Source organism: Myxine glutinosa, chromosome 8 (genome assembly GCF_964187855.1).
Source record: "Myxine glutinosa chromosome 8, kmMyxGlut1.1, whole genome shotgun sequence".
In the NCBI taxonomy this organism is placed as follows: domain Eukaryota; kingdom Metazoa; phylum Chordata; class Myxini; order Myxiniformes; family Myxinidae; genus Myxine; species Myxine glutinosa.
This window is the reverse complement of record NC_136268.1, coordinates 24,970,354-24,993,810: the sequence shown is the minus strand read 5'-3', so window position 1 is coordinate 24,993,810 and position 23,457 is coordinate 24,970,354. Positions and strand designations below refer to the sequence as shown.

Here is a 23,457-nt window from a genome sequence, read left to right as displayed (position 1 = left end):
GTGTTGAGGTGTTTTGAATTACGTGGTGTTGAGGTGTTTTGAATTACGTGGTGGTGAGGTGTTTTGAATTACGTGGTGGTGAGGTGTTTTGAATTACGTGGTGGTGAGGTGTTTTGAATTACGTGGTGGTGAGGTGTTTTGAATTACGTGGTGGTGAGGTGTTTTGAATTACGTGGTGGTGAGTTGTTTTGAATGTCGTGGTGTTGGGGTGTTTTGAATTACGTGGTGGTGAGGTGTTTTGAATTACGTGGTGGTGAGGTGTTTTGAATCACGTGGTGGTGAGGTGTTTTGAATTACATGGTGGTGAGGCGTTTTGAATTTCGTGGTGTTGAGGTGTTTTGAATTACGTGGTGTTGAGGTGTTTTGAATTACGTGGTGGTGAGGTGTTTTGAATTACGTGGTGGTGAGGTGTTTTGAATTACGTGGTGGTGAGGTGTTTTGAATTACGTGGTGGTGAGGTGTTTTGAATTACGTGGTGGTGAGGTGTTTTGAATTACGTGGTGGTGAGGTGTTTTGAATTACGTGGTGGTGAGGCGTTTTGAATTACGTGGTGGTGAGGTGTTTTGAATTACGTGGTGGTGAGGTGTTTTGAATTACGCGGTGGTGAGGTGTTTTGAATTACATGGTGATGAGGTGTTTTGAATTACGTGGTGGTGAGGTGTTTTGAATTACGTGGTGGTGAGGTTTTGAATTACGTGGTGGTGAGGTGTTTTGTATTACGTGGTGGTGAGGTGTTTTGAATTACGTGGTGGTGAGGTTTTGTATTACGTGGTGGTGAGGTGTTTTGAATTACATGGTGGTGAGGTGTTTTGAATTACGTGGTGGTGAGGTTTTGAATTACGTGGTGGTGAGGTGTTTTGTTTTACGTGGTGGTGAGGTGTTTTGAATTACGCGGTGGTGAGGCGTTTTGAATTACGTGGTGGTGAGGTGTTTTGAATTACGTGGTGGTGAGGTGTTTTGAATTACGCGGTGGTGAGGTGTTTTGAATTACGTGGTGGTGAGGCGTTTTGAATTACGTGGTGGTGAGGTGTTTTGAATTACGTGGTGGTGAGGTGTTTTGAATTACGCGGTGGTGAGGTGTTTTGAATTACGTGGTGGTGAGGCGTTTTGAATTACGTGGTGGTGAGGTGTTTTGAATTACGTGGTGGTGAGGTGTTTTGAATTACGCGGTGGTGAGGTGTTTTGAATTAAGTGGTGGTGAGGTGTTTTGAATTACGTGGTGGTGAGGTTTTGAATTACGTGGTGGTGAGGTTTTGAATTACGTGGTGGTGAGGTGTTTTGAATTACGTGGTGGTGAGGTGTTTTGTATTACGTGGTGGTGAGGTGGAATCGTCCGAAACTTCCAGTCTGCACCTACTCCTCCCCTTTGTGTGTGCTGAGGGGTTCTTTTTTGAATCTTATATATTTTTCCAACCTAAATCTTCAACCTAAATTTCCTATAAAAATGTAATATCACAAACACAACAAATATATTTGTGCAAAGTAATTGTTTGTATTATGATTGGTGTAAATCATGTCGACACAGCAACCCAGGTACAGTCATTATCCTCAGCTAAAATAAGCCCGTTCCTCAGTATCGTCGTGTGGTGAGGCGAGCACAGCTAGTTTATCTATATATTCTTCAAAACTAAAAAAAACTGCTGAACCAAATCCAACCAAAGTCTGCATGTTGCCAAAGGGGTATCCCAAGTATGGTTTCTGTCTTGGTAGCATATCTGGGGGAGAGGGTTTCAGGGTGGGGGAAGATTGGAAGACCCCAATTTTCTCGATGTAAAAGTGTATCGTATAGTGCCACCGGGTGGTGTTCGTATTACAAATAATCTTCGTATATCAAGAAAGTTTAAACAATTTAACAATATGCATTACGGTGATGTTGAAATCTGAGTGAGAATAATGAAAAATTTTCAAAATGTTTCACTTCACTCATTTTAAGCGGAGGTTCAAACCAAAGAATCCAACACGGACCTTCGCGGTGAGTCGGAAGTGATGTTTGCTCATGCCATGTATAAGCAGTTGGGATGGTTAATGAAGGTGATGGTAGCGGACTTCCGAGCAGACGGAGTGGATAGAGCGGAATGTTTGTGAAGTACAAAATGTCGTTTTTGATTAAAGCCCAATCGCAGCGATGGGTACTTTTGCACGTCTATAATAGAAGACGGCTGTGTGTGTGTGTGTGTGTGTGTGTGTGTGTGTCTGAATGAAAGAGAGGGATAGAATTGTGAGGAACAGAAATGAAAAAACCAGATGTGTGCGTGCGTGTTTGTGTGTGTGTGTGTGTGTGTGTCATCATTTTTCTCATAGATGGTGAAACAGATATTCGTCAAACTTCCAGAGTTTCATCAGTGAGTGCTGGGGACTGTTTTTGAAAAAGACAAAAAATTTAAAATTTCGAAAATAAAGTTGGATTATTTTGTAAAAATTTAATCGCTCCATTATAGTACCGAAGTCTTTGTGGCTATGTGAGTATATGAAATGTAATATTATATGATCCCATTCATTAGTGGGTGTAAGCCTGGTGTTGGCTTAACAGTTAGGGTGTCGGCTTGGGATCCTAGGATCCTGGGTTCGTTGGCTTAGCGGTTAGGGTACCGGCTTGGGATCCTAGGATCCTGGGTTCGTTGGCTTATCGGTTAGGGTGCCGGCTTGGGATCCTAGGATCCTGGGTTCGTTGCCTTATCGGTTAGGGTGCCGGCTTGGGATCCTAAGATCCTGGGTTCGTTGGCTTATCGGTTAGGATGCCGGCTTGGGATCCTAGGATCCTGGGTTCGTTGGCTTATCGGTTAGGGTGCCGGCTTGGGATCCTAGGATCCTGGGTTCGTTGGCTTATCGGTTAGGGTGCCGGCTTGGGATCCTAGGATCCTGGGTTCGTTGCCTTATCGGTTAGGGTGCCGGCTTGGGATCCTAGGATCCTGGGTTCGTTGGCTGAGCAGTTAGGGTGCCGGCTTGGGATCCTAGGATCCTGGGTTCGTTGGCTTATCGGTTAGGGTGCCGACTTGGGATCCTAGGATCCTGGGTTCGTTGCCTTATCGGTTAGGGTGCCGGCATGGGATCCTAGGATCCTGGGTTCGTTGGCTGAGCAGTTAGGGTGCCGGCTTGGGATCCTAGGATCCTGGGTTCGTTGCCTTATCGGTTAGGGTGCCGGCTTGGGATCCTAAGATCCTGGGTTCGTTGGCTTATCGGTTAGGATGCCGGCTTGGGATCCTAGGATCCTGGGTTCGTTGGCTTAGCGGTTAGGGTGCCGGCTTGGGATCCTAGGATCCTGGGTTCGTTGGCTTATCGGTTAGGGTGCCGGCTTGGGATCCTAGGATCCTGGGTTCGTTGCCTTATCGGTTAGGGTGCCGGCTTGGGATCCTAGGATCCTGGGTTCGTTGGCTGAGCAGTTAGGGTGCCGGCTTGGGATCCTTGGATCCTGGGTTCGTTGGCTTATCGGTTAGGGTGCCGACTTGGGATCCTAGGATCCTGGGTTCGTTGGCTTATCGGTTAGGGTGCCGGCTTGGGATCCTAGGATCCTGGGTTCGAATCCGGGTCGGTCGCTGAATTATCACCAGGGGAGTTGACTCAACCTTCCGGGTCGGAAAATTGAGTACCAGTTCACTGGTAATTCCCTGTGTGTCGCAAGAGGCGACTAACAGGGCTGGCGGCAGGAAGGGCATCCGGCCACAAAACATTACTTCAAAAAGGGGACCACAGTGCCCCAAAAAGGCCAATCCCCACTCTGTGGGGAAAAATGGCCTCTACAGGTGGCTCTTCATTAGTGGGTGCGGAAGTGGTTTTGGCCCACACAAAAAATAGAATTTTTTTTTTTCTTCAAAATGCCAACAGGATGAGAGCATCACCGAGCAAAGCTGGGTATCCATGCAAGAAAATGATAAAGGTGAAAGTTTCACCAATAATATGCACTTTTCAAAAAAAAATATCACAACATCCTGTCTTCTCATCCCTTTTCACATTTGATTCCCTTCACCATTACTTTTTTTATTCCCCTTTTTTACAGGAGATGAGGCTAGTCGTGGAGCTGACACACACACACACACACACACACACACACACCTCACACGCATGGACATACAGACGCATACACCGCACAACACAAGACTGGTAGACGAGACAAACAACCACTGAGCTTGGGGGAAGTGACATCACTTTTCGGAACACTCGACAGCAATGGCGACAATGGGTACCAGTGACGTCACAACAATGGCGCCGCCTTTCTCACCGCACTCATCCGTGCATTTCCTAGGGAGGAATTTCCTCCTCCCCATGGTTGTCTGTCTATAAATTGCTGAGCACCAAGCAAGGAAGCAGCATGTACCATGTTTAAGTATTTGGTCTCGGCCGGAACCAATTATAGATATAAGACCTGTTCTCACTGAGAGATGGACCAAATGCTTGGTTGTCCGACAAGTTAAAAGGGAAAATATTGCATAAGTTCATGATTGTTTCAGTTTAAAGGAGGCTGATAGGATGGCCTACAGGTATGCAGACTCTCCTCCAAGCTGTCTAGCCTGGGATTGAATCTCGACCTATAGCTATAAACTATCATACTGGTGTTTCACAGTTAGGATGAGCCTGGTGTTGGTTTAACTGTCAATGTGGCTGGCCTGAGATATTAGGGTCTTGAGTTGGAGCCCCAATGGTGCCATTAAACTAAATGGTATTCATAGAATACTAACCCTGCGCAGTCAACTTGTTGTGAGCCAACTCTTCTGTTTTTGAACATTTTTTTCCTTCGATCCAATATGGCTGCCAGACCACGTGAGCGATGACATCATAAATTTATATTCTCAAATATAATTGTTGCATAGATCACGCTCAATACATTTCAAACTGATCAGACTAAGTGTTGTCCCTGGCGAATTATGACATCATAATTATGGCACCAAAGACGTCATCGTTAACAACACCTATTCCCCATATGGAGTTCTTTACAATGAGCCATGTTTCAATTTTTTCCATGCAGCGGTTTTGGAGATATAGAGGTGCAACATTTTTCGGTTTTTTCAAGATGGCGCCTGTAGCACATGACCTATGACGTCATGATTATCATTAAAATATTCTAAAGGAGGAGGCACTCCTATGGTGAAAATTTCGTGTCCATCAGACCAACAGTTGCTGAGAAAAAAAATTCACAATGATCGGATAAGTGTTGCCCTTGTCGAATTATGACGTCATAACGAAGGCACCGATGACATCATCATTAACATATGTTATTCCCCAAGGGGAGTAGTTGACAATGAGCCATGTTTCGATTTTTCCCATGGAGTGGTTTTGGAGATATAGAGCTGTAACTTTTTTCGATTTTTTCCAAGATGGCGTCTGTACCACGTGACCTATGACGTTATAATTATCATAAAAAAATTATACAGGAGGAGCCGCGCAAATTCTGAAAATTTCGTGTCCATTGCACTAACAGTTGCAGAGGAATTTTGTTTTATTCATATTGATCAGATCAAACATTGTACTTGTCGAATTATGACGTCATAATTAAGGCACCGATGACATCACCATCAACATATCTTATTCCTCATGGTGAGTACTTCACAATGAGCCATGTTTCAATTTTTTTCCATTGAGCGGTTTGGGAGATGTGGAGGTGCAACGTTTTTCCAAGATGGCGTCCGTACCACGTGACCTATGACGTCATAATTACAAATTTTATACAGGTGGTGGCGCTTCTATGGTAAAATTTAGCGTCAATCAGACCAATGGTTGCCGAGAAAATGAATTTTTTAAATGCAGACACGAACGGCACACGTACGCACATGAATGCTTAACCTCACTTTTGCTTCGCGAGCGCAGGGTCGTAACACTAGGTGGGTTGACTCATCCTATCGTCCTTCTGAGGTCGGCAAAATGAGTACCAGCTTACTTGAAAACAGAGGGCACTGCATTAGCGGTACCAGCCGCACCTCCAGAAAATGATGCAGCCAGCAGTCACAGGCTGCATACAAATCAACAACAAGCAGGGTGATTCATCAGTGTGTGTGCTGTCCCTCGGATGGACGCTAAACTGGGAGTCCCATCTGCCAACATTGGTTGGTGGATGTTAAAGATCCCATGTCTCCTTCTCGAAGAGTAGGCGAGCCATCACCGGCACCATGAACAAATTACAAATTCCTGCTCAAACTAATGCTGGGAAAGCAATGGTTGTTGTTGTTGTTGTTTGTATGCTCCTTCCAGTGTACTATTTATTATATAATTTTCGATTGCTTTGAGAAGGATTACTTTATTTAATTTTGTGTGCTCCTTCCATGTTCGTCATGCTTTATTCCAAAGGATTTCTGCTGTCATATCATTGGAACCACTACATTAAAGCTCCAGGTCCTGCTTCTTCTTCTTCCATCCCAGAAAGACGGGCTTTTAAAACAGACATTTTTAGGATTACACGGACACAAATTTTTGTTCCAAGTAAATCTAATTATGAGTTTTCGAACCAAGTAAATCCGTTTATTTGCTTTCCAAAGGTAAAATATTTTGGTATTCTATGACAGAAAGAACCCTACAGAATAAAGCGTGATGGACACACACACACACAATCCACACAAGATGGCGTCAAGACATGAGCACCTCATCTCACCGTTTGTCACTGGTTCCCAGAAGGAGTTGAGCACCTCATGTCACCGTCTCTCTCACCGCTTCCTGTCGGTGGTGATTTCAGGACCTCGTTATACGAAGCTACTCTCTCTCTGGTTGGGCTGTCGACCGGCCCGCTCGGGGAATCCTGGAGGAGAAATCCTTACCAGAACTCCGGGAGGGGGATGCGAGGAGGACAGGGCATCGGTGACAAAGAAATCTAGTGTTGAGAAAAAAAAAATAGAAGAAAATCTCGAATAAAGGGACACAGACCCCTTACAGGCGAAGCCCTGCGTCTGTACAGCCACACCGAGCAGTCAGACCGGGAACCCAGAAAAATGACCGCACCTCTGGTGGGACGGAAGATCGTCTCACTGTGAGACAGGGATCTAAAGTGGGGAAAAATATGGAAAGGTGATACCTGTCTCAGAATCATCAAAAATAACGCTCCAGCTGAGAAATTTAAATAAATAAATAATCTGGAGCGTAGAGGAGGAAGAAACCATCCTCCACTGCAAAGTGTATTCTATGCATGAAGAATGGGGGTTGCGTGGTAAGGGGAAAAGGTTTATGGACCAACTGAGGAAAGAGTTGGCCACCAGAAATTTTGAGAACAACAAATCTTCCCAAACTGATCCATGAATCGTGAAGTTCCTGCCTTACCAAAATGGAGGTGGATACTTCGAGACCTGGTAGGGCTCTGTTCCACCATCTGAAACCCGCTTAAGGAGATAACATGCAACGACACACGTGCACGCGCACGCTTCTCTTTTTAGTGATAGATGAAACGGTTTGCAAGTGTTATCTATAACTTATGGCCTCTAATTCCTGAAACGATGTATTGAAATAAAATGTGCCCGTCCTCGTATACAACAAAAACTTAGCTTGTCCTCCATAAGTTCCTCCATAAGATTACTAGGGCTCCATCCAAACTACTTATTTCTTCGGCAGGGGTCATGGAGGAGTTTGTACATCATGATCGCACAAGGGACGAGGAAATTGTTAACCCGCAAACTAACGAACACAGTAAGGACATGGGAATTGAACCTGGGAGCTAAGTGCTCGGATGGGAACACCAAACAAACCAACCCATCCCTCCCGACATTCATTTTACGGACCCTTCAAATGTCCGAACTGCGTCCTTCATGGATCGTCGTGTTTGAGACCGGGTCCACGGTCACCATTAGTGGGAATAGCAGGCGTGCGTGTATGGCGGAGATTGGAGGGTGACGCGGAAGGAGGGACGAAGGAGTGGAATTGTGGGTGGAGGGGGTCATCGAAGGGGGAGAGTCACGTTTAAGTACCATTGCGCCTCCTCGCAGTTCACCCGGCCACTGGACCCGTCACGGTGAGGACCTGCGCCGCGGACAGACCTTCCATATAATGATGTGTTCGTTTTATATCCTTAAGGACAAAATATGTTGGCTTTTAATCCTAGAGTTGTGTGTTCCTTGCATTGCTTGCTGTGTGCCCCCCCAACCCGAATTTCACTCCCCCAGCACCTGGAAACAAATTTAATAATTTCGATAATAGGTAGAAATTGTGATTTACTCTGAAATACCTTATGCAACCTGTAAATGCTTACATTTTGAATTTAAAAATAAAAAATTAGAGGTACTCGTGGATGGACGCACACACACACACACTCATACCTGCGGTTACCTCTATAACTCTGTCCATCCTCTCCATCCAGGTGTCTCCCCCCTGTTTGTTCATTCATCCGCTCGTCAGTGTCGTCCTGTTGTCCTCCCAACATCCCCTGTGGCTATGAGTGTGTCCGTTGTTTCTTTCCTCCATCACCTCTTCCCCAGACTAAGTTTTGCAAACTTAAAAAAAAACTCACCGTTGGTAAAACTTGTGCGGATGTTTCAACCATTTTGAAGATGTTTTTGTTTGATCGAATCTATGTTAGAACACCTGAACTTTGTTTAAACGTGCCATAGGGAATCACTGGGCTGTGATATGGTGAGGATTGTGGGATGGGTGATTTATAAATGGAAAAGGTTCGATTCGGCTCTTCTTTGGTCTAACGAGACCCGATCATAGTCATATCTCACTTTTGGGTCTTCGTGCTACGGTGGGGGTCTCCCCCGACCCCTTTCGTTCCTGGGCAATGCTTAACCCCGGCCCTTGTGGCCATACAAGGTATCGCCGGGGGGTTCGCTGCGCCAAGCGGGCGCGAAAACAGCTCCGATGTCCCACGAAACCTGATCGTTCACATGTCGACCGTCTCTGCCTTCCTAAGGAGTAGGGCCACGTTGGGAGAGGAGCTCGGCCGTAACAAGACACCCCCTTCGACCCCTACCCTGCGCTCCCACCCTTCAACGCAGCTGCGTTTGTGCCGAGCCTGCGCTTTAAGGTCTAAAATAGACTCGTCGGGATGGTTCTCAGGGATGTTCATCGTACGCCATGAGCTGCCCTGAGGGCACTTTCGCCAGTGCCCTCAGGGCGCCACCCGCTCCAGCTCGCCCGAGGCGTGGGTAGTGCTGGCATGCTGCCGCTCGGTGTCGCCAACAATCGCTTGGCGTGGCAATTGAGACGGGACGGGTTCTTGGAACGGGATTCTCGGGAGGAAATGGGATCGCAAAACAGCTCCTGGATAAGCACTTGGAAAGAAAGGCAAATTCCATGGCCTTTGAGAGTGTCACGGAGCCTTCTCTCTTACACGAATCTAACTTTAGCCTTTAATGAACAAACTTTTGCCTTTTGCGTCGTTATTAAACAATTACCGGATCATCAACTTTCCTCCAACTTCGACCGAATCGAATCAATTCATGATGAAGTTTCGTGATACATGATTCATCACAATTGTGAGATCTATTTTTACTTCGCCATTAGTCTGAGTCTCTTCCCAAACCCCGACGGTGTTCAATGCTCTCTTAAACGGACTAATGCTAAATCGCGTGACCAGTCACTTTACAAGAGGATGGTAATGAACCCAAGGGATCCAATTATCAATATTGCATACCTGCGGGGCTACTAGACACCTGTTGATGGCTCAAGTGTCTGGACCTGGATTTGTCTGCCAGAGGAATCGGCTCGGACTAAATGGATTATTTTTCTGATGTGGTGCCAGCAGGAGGTGCTGCATTGTGGAGTATCCCAAAGTTGAACATCCTGACATGTGATATTGCAAAGGAAAGACCTTTTGACAGATCATCTGAGCCAAGGCCCAGATTTCCAGGATGGGTCGGATAAAATGTAGAGAAGGGCCCCTTGCTCATGGTGCGGGGCCAGGTAAGGTAACGTTCATGGGTCATGGAAGATCAGATCAAATGATGTGCTCCATCACAACCAAGTAATGCAGAGTGGGATTAAGGATCTTGAAAAGGGAGTCGGTGATGGTTGAGGAGTGAGGATGGCCATGTCCGAAACACTTTTGAATACTTTTCAAGTATTCATTTTTTGAATACTTTTGAATAGTTTTAATACCATGATAGGCCAGATACGGATCTTCACCAAAATCGAACAGATTCTTCCTCGTCACACACACAACTGGTCCACCAAGTTTCGTCCAAATCCATCCATAACATTTTGAGATATCCTGCTTCATGTTGGTTTTAGTCCGATCATCAATGGTGAAGAATCACTTTAAAAATTAAATAATTCTCATATCCGAATCCATATTCAGATCTTCACCAAAGTCGAATCGAATGGTCCTTGTCACACACCCAACCTGTCCACCAAGTTTTGTCATAATCCGTCCATAACTTTTTTAAAGATATCCTGCTAGATATCGTTTCAGCTCCATCTCTCAATGGTGAAGAATCACTTTAAAAAACATTTTTAAAAATTATCTGATACTGATCCGGATCTTCACGAAAATCGAATCATTTGGCTTTGTCACCTACCCAACCTGTCCACCAAGTTTTGTCATAATTCGTCCATAACTTTTTGAGATATTGTGCTATATATAGATTTTAACCCTAACTCTCAATGGTGAAGAATCACTTTTGCATTTAAAATATATATATCTGATACTGATCCGGATCTTCACGAAAATCGAATCATTTGGCCTTGTCACACACCCAACCTGTCCACCAAGTTTTGTCATAATCCGTCCATAACTTTTTGAGATATCCTGCTATATATAGATTTTAACTCTAACTCTCAATGGTGAAGAATCACTTTTGCATTTAAAATATATATATCTGATACTGATCCAGATATTCACCAAAATCGAATCATTTGGCCTTGTCACACACCCAACCTGTCTACCAAGTTTTGTCATAATTCGTCCATAACTTTTTGAGATATCCTGCTATATATCGTTTTAGCTCCATCTCTCAATGGTGAAGAATCACTTAAGCATTAAAAATATATATATATATCTGATACTGATCCAGATATTCACCAAAATCGAATCATTTGGCCTTGTCACACACCCAACCTGTCCACCAAGTTTTGTCATAATCCGTCCATAACTTTTTGAGATATCCTGCTATATATAGATTTTAACTCTAACTCTCAATGGTGAAGAATCACTTTTGCATTTAAAATATATATATCTGATACTGATCCAGATATTCACCAAAATCGAATCATTTGGCCTTGTCACACACCCAACCTGTCTACCAGGTTTTGTCATAATTCGTCCATAACTTTTTGAGATATCGTGCTCACAGACAGACAGCCAAACAAACAGACAGGCAGTGGTGAAAACAATCTCCACCCACTTTGGTTGGCGGAGGTAATGAAGGTATTCTGGTGTAAAGGTAGTCATGTACATACCTTTGAGCTGTCTCACCTGGGTTTGATTAATGGTCTTTTGTGAAGAGTAGGAGGAGAGTTATCACCGATACCCCGACCAAATTACAAATTTCTGCCCGAATTGCCTTCGGTCAAACGTCAGGCCTGGCTAGCCAGTTCGTGAAAGACTTGGGACAAAAACGTTACGTAAGTGTAAAAAGGGAGAGGTGCTACCTGACATGAGATAGCCCACGCTCTTGTCATTTTGGTGTTTGTAAAGTTTTTTCAAACACAAAGCAGAGGCTCATGGAAGAACAAGGCGACAGAGGATAGAAGGGTAACTATAATTACTGATAGTGGTGGAGGTAAAAGACCACGTGGTTATGGTTATAGATCTTGAATGGACAGATTCCATTTCTGTGGTTGTTTGTGTCTTACAGAAACAGACCGACCTCACCTGTGAACCAACACCATGTCGGACACCGAGGCTCAAGATGAGGTGCAGGAGGAGCTCGAAGAGGAGGTTGAGGAAGAGTGAGTCACGCATATTGATGTGGCACCAAAAATGGAGCCCGTGGTTCGATCCGAGCAGACCGAGGGATGATTGTGTGGTAGTGGAATTGGGCAGTAATGTGGTCACTTGAAACCGCATTAAATTGCACTTAAATATACCACAAGCCACCGTTAATGACTAGTAACATGTGGTGGAATCAATCGAGATATGAAGCAGGCTCGGGTAGGCCCTATATATCTATTAAACATGGGCCATGGTGGTGGTGGTAGTGGAACTAATTGACATTTGAAACAGGCTCGGGTAGGCCCTATATATCTATTAAACATGGGCCATGGTGGTGGTGGTAGTGGAACTAATTGACATTTGAAGCGGCCTCGGGTAGGCCCTATATATATTAACCATGGACCATAGTGGCCGATCGGCCATTTTTTAATGATGGTGGCTATTTTTTTAAATGTTGGAGGTCATTTTGTAATGATGGCGACCATTTTTTTATGTTGGAGGCAATTTTGTAATGATGGCAGCCACTTTTTAATGTTGGCGGCTGTTTTATAATGATGGCGGCCATATTTTAATGTTGGCGACCATTTTTTAATGTTGGAGGCCATTTTGTAATGATGCCGACCATTTTTTAATGTTGGAGGCCATTTTGTAATGATGGCGACCATTTTTTTTTAAATGTTGGCGGCTATTTTATAATGATGGCGGCCACCTTTTAATGTTGGAGGCCATTTTATAATAATGGTGGCCATATTTTAATGTTGGTGACCATTTTTTAATGTTGGAAGCCATTTTGTAATGATGGCGACCATTTTTTTTATGTTGGAGGCAATTTTGTAATGATGGCGGCCATATTTGAATGTTGGCGACCATTTTTTAATGTTGGAGGCCATTTTGTAATGATGGCGACCATTTTTTAATGTTGGAGGCAATTTTGTAATGATGGCGTCCATATTTTAATGTTGGCGACCATTTTTTAATGTTGGAGGCCATTTTGTAATGATGGCGACCATTTTTTTAATGTTTGAGGCAATTTTGTAATGACGGCGGCCACTTTTTAATGTTGGAGGCCATTTTATAAAAATGGTGGCCATATTTTAATGTTGGCGACCATTTTTTAATGTTGGAGGTCATTTTGTAATGATGGCGACCATTTTTTAATGTTTAAGGCCATTTTGTAATGATGGTGACCATTTTTTTAATGTTGGAGGCCATTTTATAATGATGGTGACCATTTTTTCATGTCGGCGGCTATTTATAGTGATGGCAGCCATTTTTTTTATGTTGGAGGCCATTTTATAATGATGGTGACCATTTTTTAATGTCGGCGGCTATTTATAGTGATGGCAGCCATTTTTTTTATGTTGGAGGCCATTTTGTAATGATGGCGACCATTTTGTAATGTTGGAGGCCATTTTGTAATGATGGCGACCATTTTTTTTAATGTTGGCGGCTATTTTATAATGATGGCGGTCACTTTTTCATGTTGGAGTCCATTTTATAATAATGGTGGCCATATTTTAATGTTGGTGACCATTTTTTAATGTTGGAGGCCATTTTGTAATGATGGAGACCATTTTTTTATGTTGGAGGCAATTTTGTAATGATGGCGGCCATATTTTAATGTTGGCGACCATTTTTTAATGTTAGAGGCCATTTTTTTATGTTGGAGGCAATTTTGTAATGATGGCGGCCATATTTTAATGTTGGCGACCATTTTTTAATGTTGGAGGCCATTTTGTAATGATGGCGACCATTTTTTTTATGTTGGAGGCAATTTTGTAATGATGGCGGCCACTTTTAATGTTGGCGGCTATTTTATAATGATGGCGACCACTTTTTAATGTTGGAGGCCATTTTATAATAATGGTGGCCATATTTTAATGTTGGTGACCATTTTTTAATGTTGGAGGCCATTTTGTAATGATGGCGACCATTTTTTAATGTTGGAGGCCATTTTGTAATGATGGTGACCATTTTTGTTTTAATGTTGGAGGCCATTTTATAATGATGGTGACCATTTTTTAATGTCGGCGGCTATTTATAGTGATGGCAGCCATTTTTTTTTATGTTGGAGGCCATTTTATAATGATGGCGGCCATCTTTTTATGTTGGAGGCCATTTTATAATGATGGCGACCATTTTTTAATGTTGGCGGCTATTTTATAATGATGGCGACTATTTTATAATGATGGCGACCATTTTTTAATGTTGGCGGCTATTTTATAATGATGGTGGCCATATTTTTATGTTGGAGGCCATTTTATAATGATAGCGACCATTTATTAATGTTGGAGGCCATTTTGTAATAATGGCGACCATTTTTTAATGTTGGAGGCCATTTTGCAATGATGGCGACCATTTTTTATGTTGCAGGCCATTTTGTAATGATGGCGACCATTTTTTATGTTGGAGGCCATTTTGTAATGATAGTGGTCACTTTTTAATGTTGGTGGCCATTTTTTAATGATGGCGGCCATTTGTTTCCTGCACCATTCCTCCATTATGGAATGCTGTCCTCCATGATATGGTGCGAATATATCGGGTTAACTCGTTTTTATGACGTTTCATTTCACCAACTCTAAATGACGTAGTACCATGAATTTAACGGATATCAATGGAAGTTTATCGCATTTGAAAAAATTCTCACAATTTTGTTGTAGAGTACAGTGGAGTAAAATGATTATAATTTCAATGAAATTACTTAACCAAGATATCTCAGGAAACGGTTTAATTCAAATCAGTAAATATAACCATTTATTTCTTCTTTGACTTTCTCCTCTGTTTCCCCCTTCCCCATTTCCTCTTCACTTCCCCATAGGGAGCCAGAGGGTGAGCATGCACATGCACATTCTTCTTCTTCCTCTTCTTCTTCAGCGCCTTGTCCTTGTTTGAAACAAGTGACTGTTTCATTGGTCTCAATAGAAACTTGCACATTATTATAACTAAATCTCTTGGTTTGCTGTTGTTTCATTTGTTTATTTGTATCAACTTGTGTCTGTGTTTAATCCTCCAATCATTCAAAGCTGAGAATAGATTATGTCTAGTTGAAGGGTAATTGAGATGGACAAATAATTTATTTTAAGGTTGAAAGTATTTCTGATATGAATCAAGATGATACGGTTACTATCTATGGCACAATGGTGGGTAGTGATGGTTCGTTTTTCAATTGTACGAATAAGGGTTCATTAGGTTCAGCTATGTTCTGATACTCGCTGTCTATACCTGTGCGTCGTGTCTGACATCCAATGGTGGTGCATGTGTGCTGGAATATTACATGTCACTTCATTCCTCTTCCTTAATTATCACGACTCATCACTCTATCACCCTCTTCCTTCTACTCCTTATTCATATTCATCCCTCTCCATAACTCGTATTTCCACTACTTTCTTGATTATGTCCGCCACATAAGGAGGTTATGTTTTCACCCCTGTTTGTCTGTCTGTCTTTCTGTCTGTCTGTCTGTCAATCGCCTGCAGGTCACAATTTCAAACCGATCTTCACGAAACTTTACCAAATGGTGGAGTTGATCATAAGGGAGAACCTATTGATTTTGAGGTCAAAAGTTCAAAAGGTCAACACAGGCCAAAGGTCAACAACTTAGTAAAAGTTCTGAAGTCCTCAATTTTCATCCGATTGACTTGAAATTTGAAGAGGATTTGCATATTTGCTCTTTGAATTCAACCGCCAATTATTTTTAAGGTCGAATTTGTATGAGGGATTTTGCTGCACGTATCGTGTTATACACGACGTCTTTCTCGTTTGTCTGCGTGTCTGTGAGCAGGATATCTCAAAAAGTTGTAGACGGATTTGAACGAAATTTGGTGGAGAGGTTAGGTGTGTGACAAACATGAAACGATTCGATTTTGGTGAAGATCCAGATCCGGATACTAGAATTGTTTTAGTGACTAGCTTCATCATTGAGTGTTCGTGCCAAAAACGATACATAGCAGGATATCTCAAAAAGTTATGGACGGATTCGGACGAAATTTGGTGGAGAGCTTAGGTGTGCGACAAGGAAGAAACGATTCGATTTTGGTGAAAATCCGAATCTGGATACGAGAAGTTTTTAATTTTTTTATACGGATTCTTCACTATTGAGAGATGGGTACGATATATATAGCACGATATAACACGATCTTCAAAAATGATATGTAGCACGAGATTTCCAAAGGTTGGGGACGGGTTATGTAAAAACTAGGTGGATGAGTTGGGTCGGTGAAAAGAACAAGGCAATTAAATATTTGTTCAGGTCCGAATCCAGATCTGGCCTATCACTGGATACAAAATGTAAACTGTTCAGCCTGGTGGAGATATGATCCATACCGAGTGCTGTTCTGGTTAAACATATCTCTGTCGCACTCTTCCTTCCACTTTGATTCCTTTACACTCATCTCTGTGTCACACTCCTCTTTCCACTCGTTACTTTATTACTTGCCACTCTTATTTTCACTCCTCCTCATCAGTCACCAATCTCACTTGTCTTTCCACTCCTCTTCATTTTTCACAACACATCTCTCTCTATGTCCCACTTTTTCCCCACTCCTCTTCATTTTTCACAACACATCTCTCTCTATGTCCCACTTTTTCCCCACTCCTCTTCATTTTTCACAACACATCTCTCTCTATGTCCCACTTTTTCCCCACTCCTCTTCATTTTTCACAACACATCTCTCTCTATGTCCCACTTTTTCCCCACTCTTCTTCATTTTTCACAACATGTCTCTCTCTATGTCCCACTTTTTCCCCACTCCTCTTCATTTTTCACAACACATATCTCTCTCTCTCTATGTCCCACTTTTTCCCCACTCCTCTTCATTTTTCACAACACGTCTCTCTCTATGTCCCACTTTTTCCCCACTCCTCTTCATTTTTCACAACACATCTCTCTCTATGTCCCACTTTTTCCCCACTCCTCTTCATTTTTCACAACACGTCTCTCTCTATGTCCCACTTTTTCCCCACTCTTCTTCATTTTTCACAACATGTCTCTCTCTATGTCCCACTTTTTCCCCACTCCTCTTCATTTTTCACAACACATCTCTCTCTATGTCCCACTTTTTCCCCACTCTTCTTCATTTTTCACAACATGTCTCTCTCTATGTCCCACTTTTTCCCCACTCCTCTTCATTTTTCACAACACATCTCTCTCTATGTCCCACTTTTTCCCCACTCCTCTTCATTTTTCACAACACATCTCTCTCTATGTCCCACTTTTTCCCCACTCCTCTTCATTTTTCACAACACATCTCTCTCTATGTCCCACTTTTTCCCCACTCTTCTTCATTTTTCACAACATGTCTCTCTCTATGTCCCACTTTTTCCCCACTCCTCTTCATTTTTCACAACACATCTCTCTCTATGTCCCACTTTTTCCCCACTCCTCTTCATTTTTCACAACACATCTCTCTCTATGTCCCACTTTTTCCCCACTCCTCTTCATTTTTCACAACACATCTCTCTCTATGTCCCACTTTTTCCCCACTCTTCTTCATTTTTCACAACACGTCTCTCTCTATGTCCCACTTTTTCCCCATTCCTCTTCCATTATTATAACATCCAGAGTCATTTGCCCACACCTCTTCCTAATTCATCATCTTTTCCACTCTTTTGTCCCATGCCTCTTCCTTCGTTTGCACTCTTTATCCATCAGACTCTTATCTGGGTCTGACAGGATGGCCTCTAGGAGCACACACTCACCTCTGAGCTGTCTAGCCTGGGTTAGAATCCCGACACAGCCATAAACTGTCATCCTGGTGTTTCACAGGAGGGGTGATTCGCCAATGTGTGTGCCGTCCCTCGGATGGTCGTTAAACTGGGTGTCCCATCCGTCAGCATGGGTTGGTGGATGTTAGAGGTCTCATGGTGTCCTTCGTGAAGAGGCGAGTTATCGCCGGTACCATGAACAGATTACAAATCCCTGCTTTTACCAACAGGGGGCACTGCATCACCGGCACAGCTGCACCACACCAATTTATGCTACGGAGAAGGAAGAATAAAAATAAGAAGACATCTCTCCATATCCCTTCCTTCATTTTCACTCATATCAAACTTTTTTGAACCAAATCTCTCTCTCATCACTTTTTCTCTTCATGCCCAATCAGTTTTCTATCTGTTCCTAGGTTCTCTCTAAGCCTTATAGAAACTGTGATTACACCTCGTTTTTCCTCATTACCTCTAAAACTAACCCCTGATCTTCATCATGACCCGACTCATGATCTCATGATCTTCATCATGACCCGACTCATGATCTCATGATCTTTATCATGACAAATGCTATATGGCTCTGACCCCGTCCCTGCCTCTTTCCCGATGCTTTTCCTCGTCTGCGCAACTCTGCATTACTCACTTCATCCTGCTCATCAAAAGAAGAGGAAGCAGAACCCGAGCAGGTAGAGAAAGGTATGGAAAGCCTGTTTGCCTGCGAGAGTGCTTGCATCTCCATCTCCCCTTTTGTTGCTTGTTTTGAAACTTTGTTTTATTCCCTCAACAACTTTTATTGCACTTCTGTATTTCACTTGTATTTATCATTCATCTTTAGTTTTTCTTGTAGTACGACCTCATCATGTGGCCATCATGCTGCGACCACTGTCGCATGGCAGCTGGGGTGGCCACAAGAGGTGAACTGCATGGTTATATGAATGCGCAAATCTTTACCTTTGTCATACAGGAGTCGAGGCTCCTGAAGGAGCTAAACTACAGCCAATGGCAGGATGGCAGACCGACAAATCGAGGGGCAGTGTGGAGCAGGTGGACAAAAATGCGCAAACATATTATAGTTTGGTCACCTGGTCAAAATCCAGTTACTTAGGCTTTAGTAAACCATCAAAAACATTGATGTTGAAAGTTATAGCAAAAATGATGTTGAAAGCACGGAAGTACGCCCTGGTGAAACTTTCCATAGTGATGTTGACCTTCCAGTGTGAAAATAATGTGGTACAGCAAATTTGAGGGTAATTTGCCCAGGGGTATTAAATTTTATAAAAATCAAAGAAAAGGCTTGTACATACATATATATATATAATTATATACAGTCACGTGAAAAAGTAAGTACACCCCATGTAAAGTTTTGACTTTTTCAACATATTTCAACATACAGCTATTTGATCTTCATTTCAACAATATTGATAGATAAAGGTGATATAATACAACAAATATCATGAAACATTTACATTTTGTAGTCCATTGTATAATTTAAATAAACATAAATGCAAATTTCGCATGTGGAAAAAGTAAGTACACCCTTGGCTCTAATCGGTGGTATTGCCCCCTTTGGCAGAAACAACCTCAAGTAGGCGTTTCTTATAACTGTCTACCAGTCTCTGACATCGACTGGGAGAAATTTTTGCCCACTCCTCCATGCAGAATTCTTTCAGTTGTGCAATGTGCGAGGGGTTTCTTGCATGCACAGCTCGTTTCAAATCCCCCCACAACATCTCGATGGGATTTAGATCCGGGCTTTGACTTGGCCATTCCAGAACCCTCCATTTCTTTCTTTTAAGCCATTCCTTGGTGGATTTACTGGTATGTTTAGGGTCATTGTCATGTTGCAAGGTCCACCTTCGGTTGAGCTTCAACTCTCCGACAGATAGCCTCACATTATCCTCAAGCACCCTCTGGGACAATGAAGAATTCATAGTGGATTCTATGATGGTGATCTTCCCAGGCCCTGATGCAGCAAAGCTGCCCCAAACCATATTATTTCCACCACCATGCTTTACAGTTGGTATCAGGTTCTTGTGGTCAAATGCTGTCTTTGGTTTTCGCCAAACATGTCTTCTGGTACTGTGGCCAAATACCTCTACCTTTGACTCATCTGTCCAGAGCACATTGTTCCAGAAGTGCTGGTCTTTGCCTTGGTGTTCATTGGCAAACTTTAGTCTTGCCCTGATGTTCTTTCTGGACAGCAAAGGTTTACTCCTGGCACACCTCCCATGTAGATCAAATTTGTGCAGGCTCTTTCTAATGGTAGACTCGTGCACTTTGACATCAACAGTGGCAAGAGCTACCTGTAGGTCCCGTGATGACATTCTAGGGTTCTTCGAGACTTCTGTCAGCATCTTGCAGTCTGCTTTCGGGCTGATCTTGCTGGGGCGGCCTGGCCTGAACAAGTTGGCAGTTGTTTGGAATCTTCTCCACTTGTAGATGATCTTCCGGACAGTCGAATGATTGATTTCAAATTGTTTGAAGATCTTTTTAAATCCCTTCCCAGACTCGTAGGCATCTTTAACCTTCTTTCTGAAGGCCTCAGAGAGCTCTTTTGATCTAGGCATGGTGACGCCGCACACTTCAACAACAAAGAGCAAACCAAACTAAATGTCTGAGGTTTAAATAAGACAGGTTCCTCCAAGATCCTCTCTAACGATGTTCTAATCGTTTGCACCTGAGCTGGTGCACCTGATTCTAATTTTAGGTATTTGAAGTAGTGATAAATGTAAGGGTGTACTTACTCTTTCCACATGCGAAATTTGCATTTATGTTTATTTAAATTATACAATGGACTACAAAATGTAAATGTTTCATGATATTTGTTATATTATATCACCTTTATCTATCAATATTGTTGAAATGAAGATCAAATAGCTGTATGTTGAAATATGTTGAAAAATTCTAAACTTTACATGGTGTGTACTTACTTTTTCATGTGACTGTAATTACATATATATATATATATATATAATTATGTATATGAGGAATGGGGTGGAAGGAAGCAAGGGGAGTTGAAAGGTGGAGAAGTTTGTCTATTTATGAATTTTTATATTGATCGAAGGCTCATGGAGGGCCTTGTATATAAATCGCACGCAGAACAAAGAATTTAGTGGCTATTAGTGTACTTTAATGTCAACTATTAGTATCAACCAACAAATCCATGTGGCTTTTACAGGATTTGAACCTATGTTCCAAGCAACGTGTACCATTGGTTCAGTTGATAATTAGAAAAAAGCCAACCCGAGGAATGATAGGTCTGACACTTCCTTCCTGATGGCGGTTTTGCCTTGTGATGACTATACGTGAATGGCACCAACAATCAAGTCATGAAGCTGGTGTTGTAACTGTTTGAGCAATAGGGTCATTGTGGGGTCTTAAAATCCCATAGCTTGTAAGGCATGGCATGGGAAACAATACATCACAGAGGTTCCTTTAACTTAATAAAATATATTCTTAAGTAGACTTTGATAAACATCATAGCAGATTGATTAATAACAGATAAGAGAGGTACAATCTATTTATTACATACGCATATATATATATATATTTTTTTTTTCTTCATATTAGCACATTGATTTATTACATATCCTCACCCCGCTATGCTCAAACCATCTCCTTCTCCTTCCCTCTTATGTCCTCCGAAATACTTCTCCCCAACATCCCTTTGCCCTCATATCTCTGATTTCTCTTTATTTAATTTTTCTCAATTTTGCACACTACCTCCCCCACTCCAACCCAATGTTTACGTAATAAACAGATGTCCTCTAAGTTACTAAATGATTGCAGGCTATGACAAAGTGTAAAGACAATGAGTGTAATTTTCACCAATCGAATTCCTGATGAGTGTAATTTTCACCAGACCCGAATACCACATGGCTATGGTATTGAGATACCATAGCCATGTTTACCTGCCAATATATAATATACCATCTGCATGTTTTCATGTCAATTAGATAAAACTTGGATGGCATGTCAATGTTTGTTAATCAGAATGAGAAAATTGTATATAAATGTCACTTTTATAGACAATCTGCTATGGAGACCCTTTCGGTGTACGTACCATCTTAAGGCACGAGGACTAAAACCAGACCCGAATGCCTCATTCCATCTAAACACCAAACCACATCACACAACCATTTCCTCCTACCCACTCTTGTCATTCTAAACTCAGTTTACACCCTTTTTTTTTTTTAACCAAGTTTTTCATCCCCATTCTCTCTGACAATAATCCGTGACCTTTATCACTTGAAACTGACCTTCATGCTGTGGTTTTGACCCCCACCCTGTCTCTATCCCGGTGCTTGTCCCCCTGCTGGTTATGGTCCTGCTGCTCTGCGCTGTTCGCTTCATCCTGATGCTCAAAAGAAGAGGAAGCACAACCAGAAGAAGTAGAAGAAGGTAGAGAAAGCCTGCTGGTCTGCAGGAGTGCTTCTTGCATCTCTACCTTTCCGTGTTTTGTCTTGTTTTTTGAAACTTTAATTGCATTCTCATCCCACAGCAACTTTCATTGCATCGTTACATCATATTGGCTGTTAACCTTCAATTTTAGGCTCCATGGTGAAATCTTCTTAACATTGATACCAACACACCCCACAATTCTACCTCGGTCTCATCAAATTGTAGTAAAACGAATCTTCCAAATAATCAACAACCTTTCTCAAATTTTTGTTTTATATTATAGATATTGATGTACCACATAATCATTATTCTCTATATTAATATACCTTGTAGCATGTACTGCAGCTGCATAGTAGTTCCATTCTGGCACTATTATTAGCCCCCGTTCGACTTTGTCCGTCCATCCGTCTCGTCTCGATTGGGTCTCGTCTGTCCGTCCATCCGCAACCATATCTCTGAAATATATGCACCGATTTTGTTCATACTTGGTACAAAGACAATACATGATCGTAGACGTAAGCACATCATTTTGTTTTGCGTTGCAATCCAAGATGGCGGACTGGCGGCCATTTTGTCACTTAAACGTCTCCCCACCCATTTCTCGACACGCAGGGACCGATTTTTCTTCAAACTTGGCACAAAGACAATATACGAGAGTATACATATGCAGAAGATTTTGTTTTCTAATCCGATCAAAGATGGCCGACTGATGGCCTTTAACTCTGTACAGCAATATTACTAAAACCACAGGGGCCATGACATTTTATGCCTTTTTGCTCTTGTTTTTTCTTTTCACAAATAACCTTTCACGTTTAAAATTCCAAACTAAGCTGATGAGGATCTCTGATAAGTGAAGAAGAATCCTGACATTGCAAGTGGGTTCCTCGGACATCTTACATTGGGCTTCCATTTGCATCAGCATAGCGAAGGGGGTTAAATTCCAAAACAAGTTCATGGCAATGGGATTAACCACACCAGGGTGGTGGGTGGTTATAGTTGTAAATTAACTCGCTGCATCGCTGTACTTGTACATCACCAACAGCAGCCAGATTTTGAGGACACTTCACTCTTGCGTTGTGACATTGCACTAATTATCTTTCATGTTGCCATTCACATGTCTTATAAAATGGAATTTCAGTACATTTTATAACCTGTCGTCTATAACCCTCTGCCGCCCCCACCACCATCCTCAACAATCCCCCACTCATCCCCTTCTTTGCTCATCCTTAACCGAACATCTCCAAGTCCAACATCATGAAGGTATTGCATCAACATCACCTGTTTTCTTTAGATTCATTAGGTTTCATTTCCAAAGCACAAACAAAATTGTATTTGAATGCACCATAAGTTTACCATGCCCTGTGTGCGAGACGAGGCCTCCCTACGTGGCACAGAACTCACATAACTGCAATGTTTGCTCTGGTACCTTTGTAGATGATCTACTTGTGCAACAGATCACCTTCTTGAACAGAACAACCAGTAGAATTATGAAAAACAAATTATTGACATATTTCAGCAATGTTGTTTAGCTTTGGCTTTCTATTTCACCCAAAAAATACGTTTCCATCAAAACT

General features: G+C 42.3%; 2 protein-coding genes across 7 annotated transcripts in view; one reads left to right on the top strand and one right to left on the bottom strand.

Annotated features, from left to right (window-relative positions):
• The window catches only part of PRR33 (proline rich 33), a 44,379-nt gene extending 35,691 nt beyond the window's left edge, over positions 1 to 8,688 (bottom strand). The window contains exons 1-4 of one of the 5 annotated variants that reach the window (XM_078783017.1): positions 8,417 to 8,688; positions 7,237 to 7,285; positions 6,922 to 6,962; positions 6,578 to 6,793 (exon numbers count right to left, since the gene is read on the bottom strand). The gene's annotated coding sequence lies outside the window, so the exon portion shown is untranslated. Of the gene's footprint in view, positions 1 to 6,577; positions 7,115 to 7,236; positions 7,286 to 7,691; positions 7,731 to 8,225 lie in introns of those variants that run through there. The other 4 variants (XM_078783018.1, XM_078783014.1, XR_013624257.1 and 1 more) reach the window with 4 other exon arrangements.
• The window catches only part of LOC137433088 (troponin T, fast skeletal muscle isoforms), a 29,175-nt gene continuing 13,242 nt past the window's right edge, over positions 7,525 to 23,457 (top strand). The window contains exons 1-5 of one of the 2 annotated variants that reach the window (XM_078783023.1): positions 7,525 to 7,921; positions 11,703 to 11,805; positions 18,146 to 18,178; positions 21,851 to 21,883; positions 23,129 to 23,143. In XM_078783023.1, coding sequence (XP_078639149.1) covers positions 11,757 to 11,805; positions 18,146 to 18,178; positions 21,851 to 21,883; positions 23,129 to 23,143 — 130 coding nt within the window. In that variant the 5' untranslated portion in view covers positions 7,525 to 7,921; positions 11,703 to 11,756. The remainder of the gene's footprint in view (positions 7,922 to 11,702; positions 11,806 to 18,145; positions 18,179 to 21,850; positions 21,884 to 23,128; positions 23,144 to 23,457) is intronic. The other variant, XM_078783024.1, reaches the window with a different exon arrangement.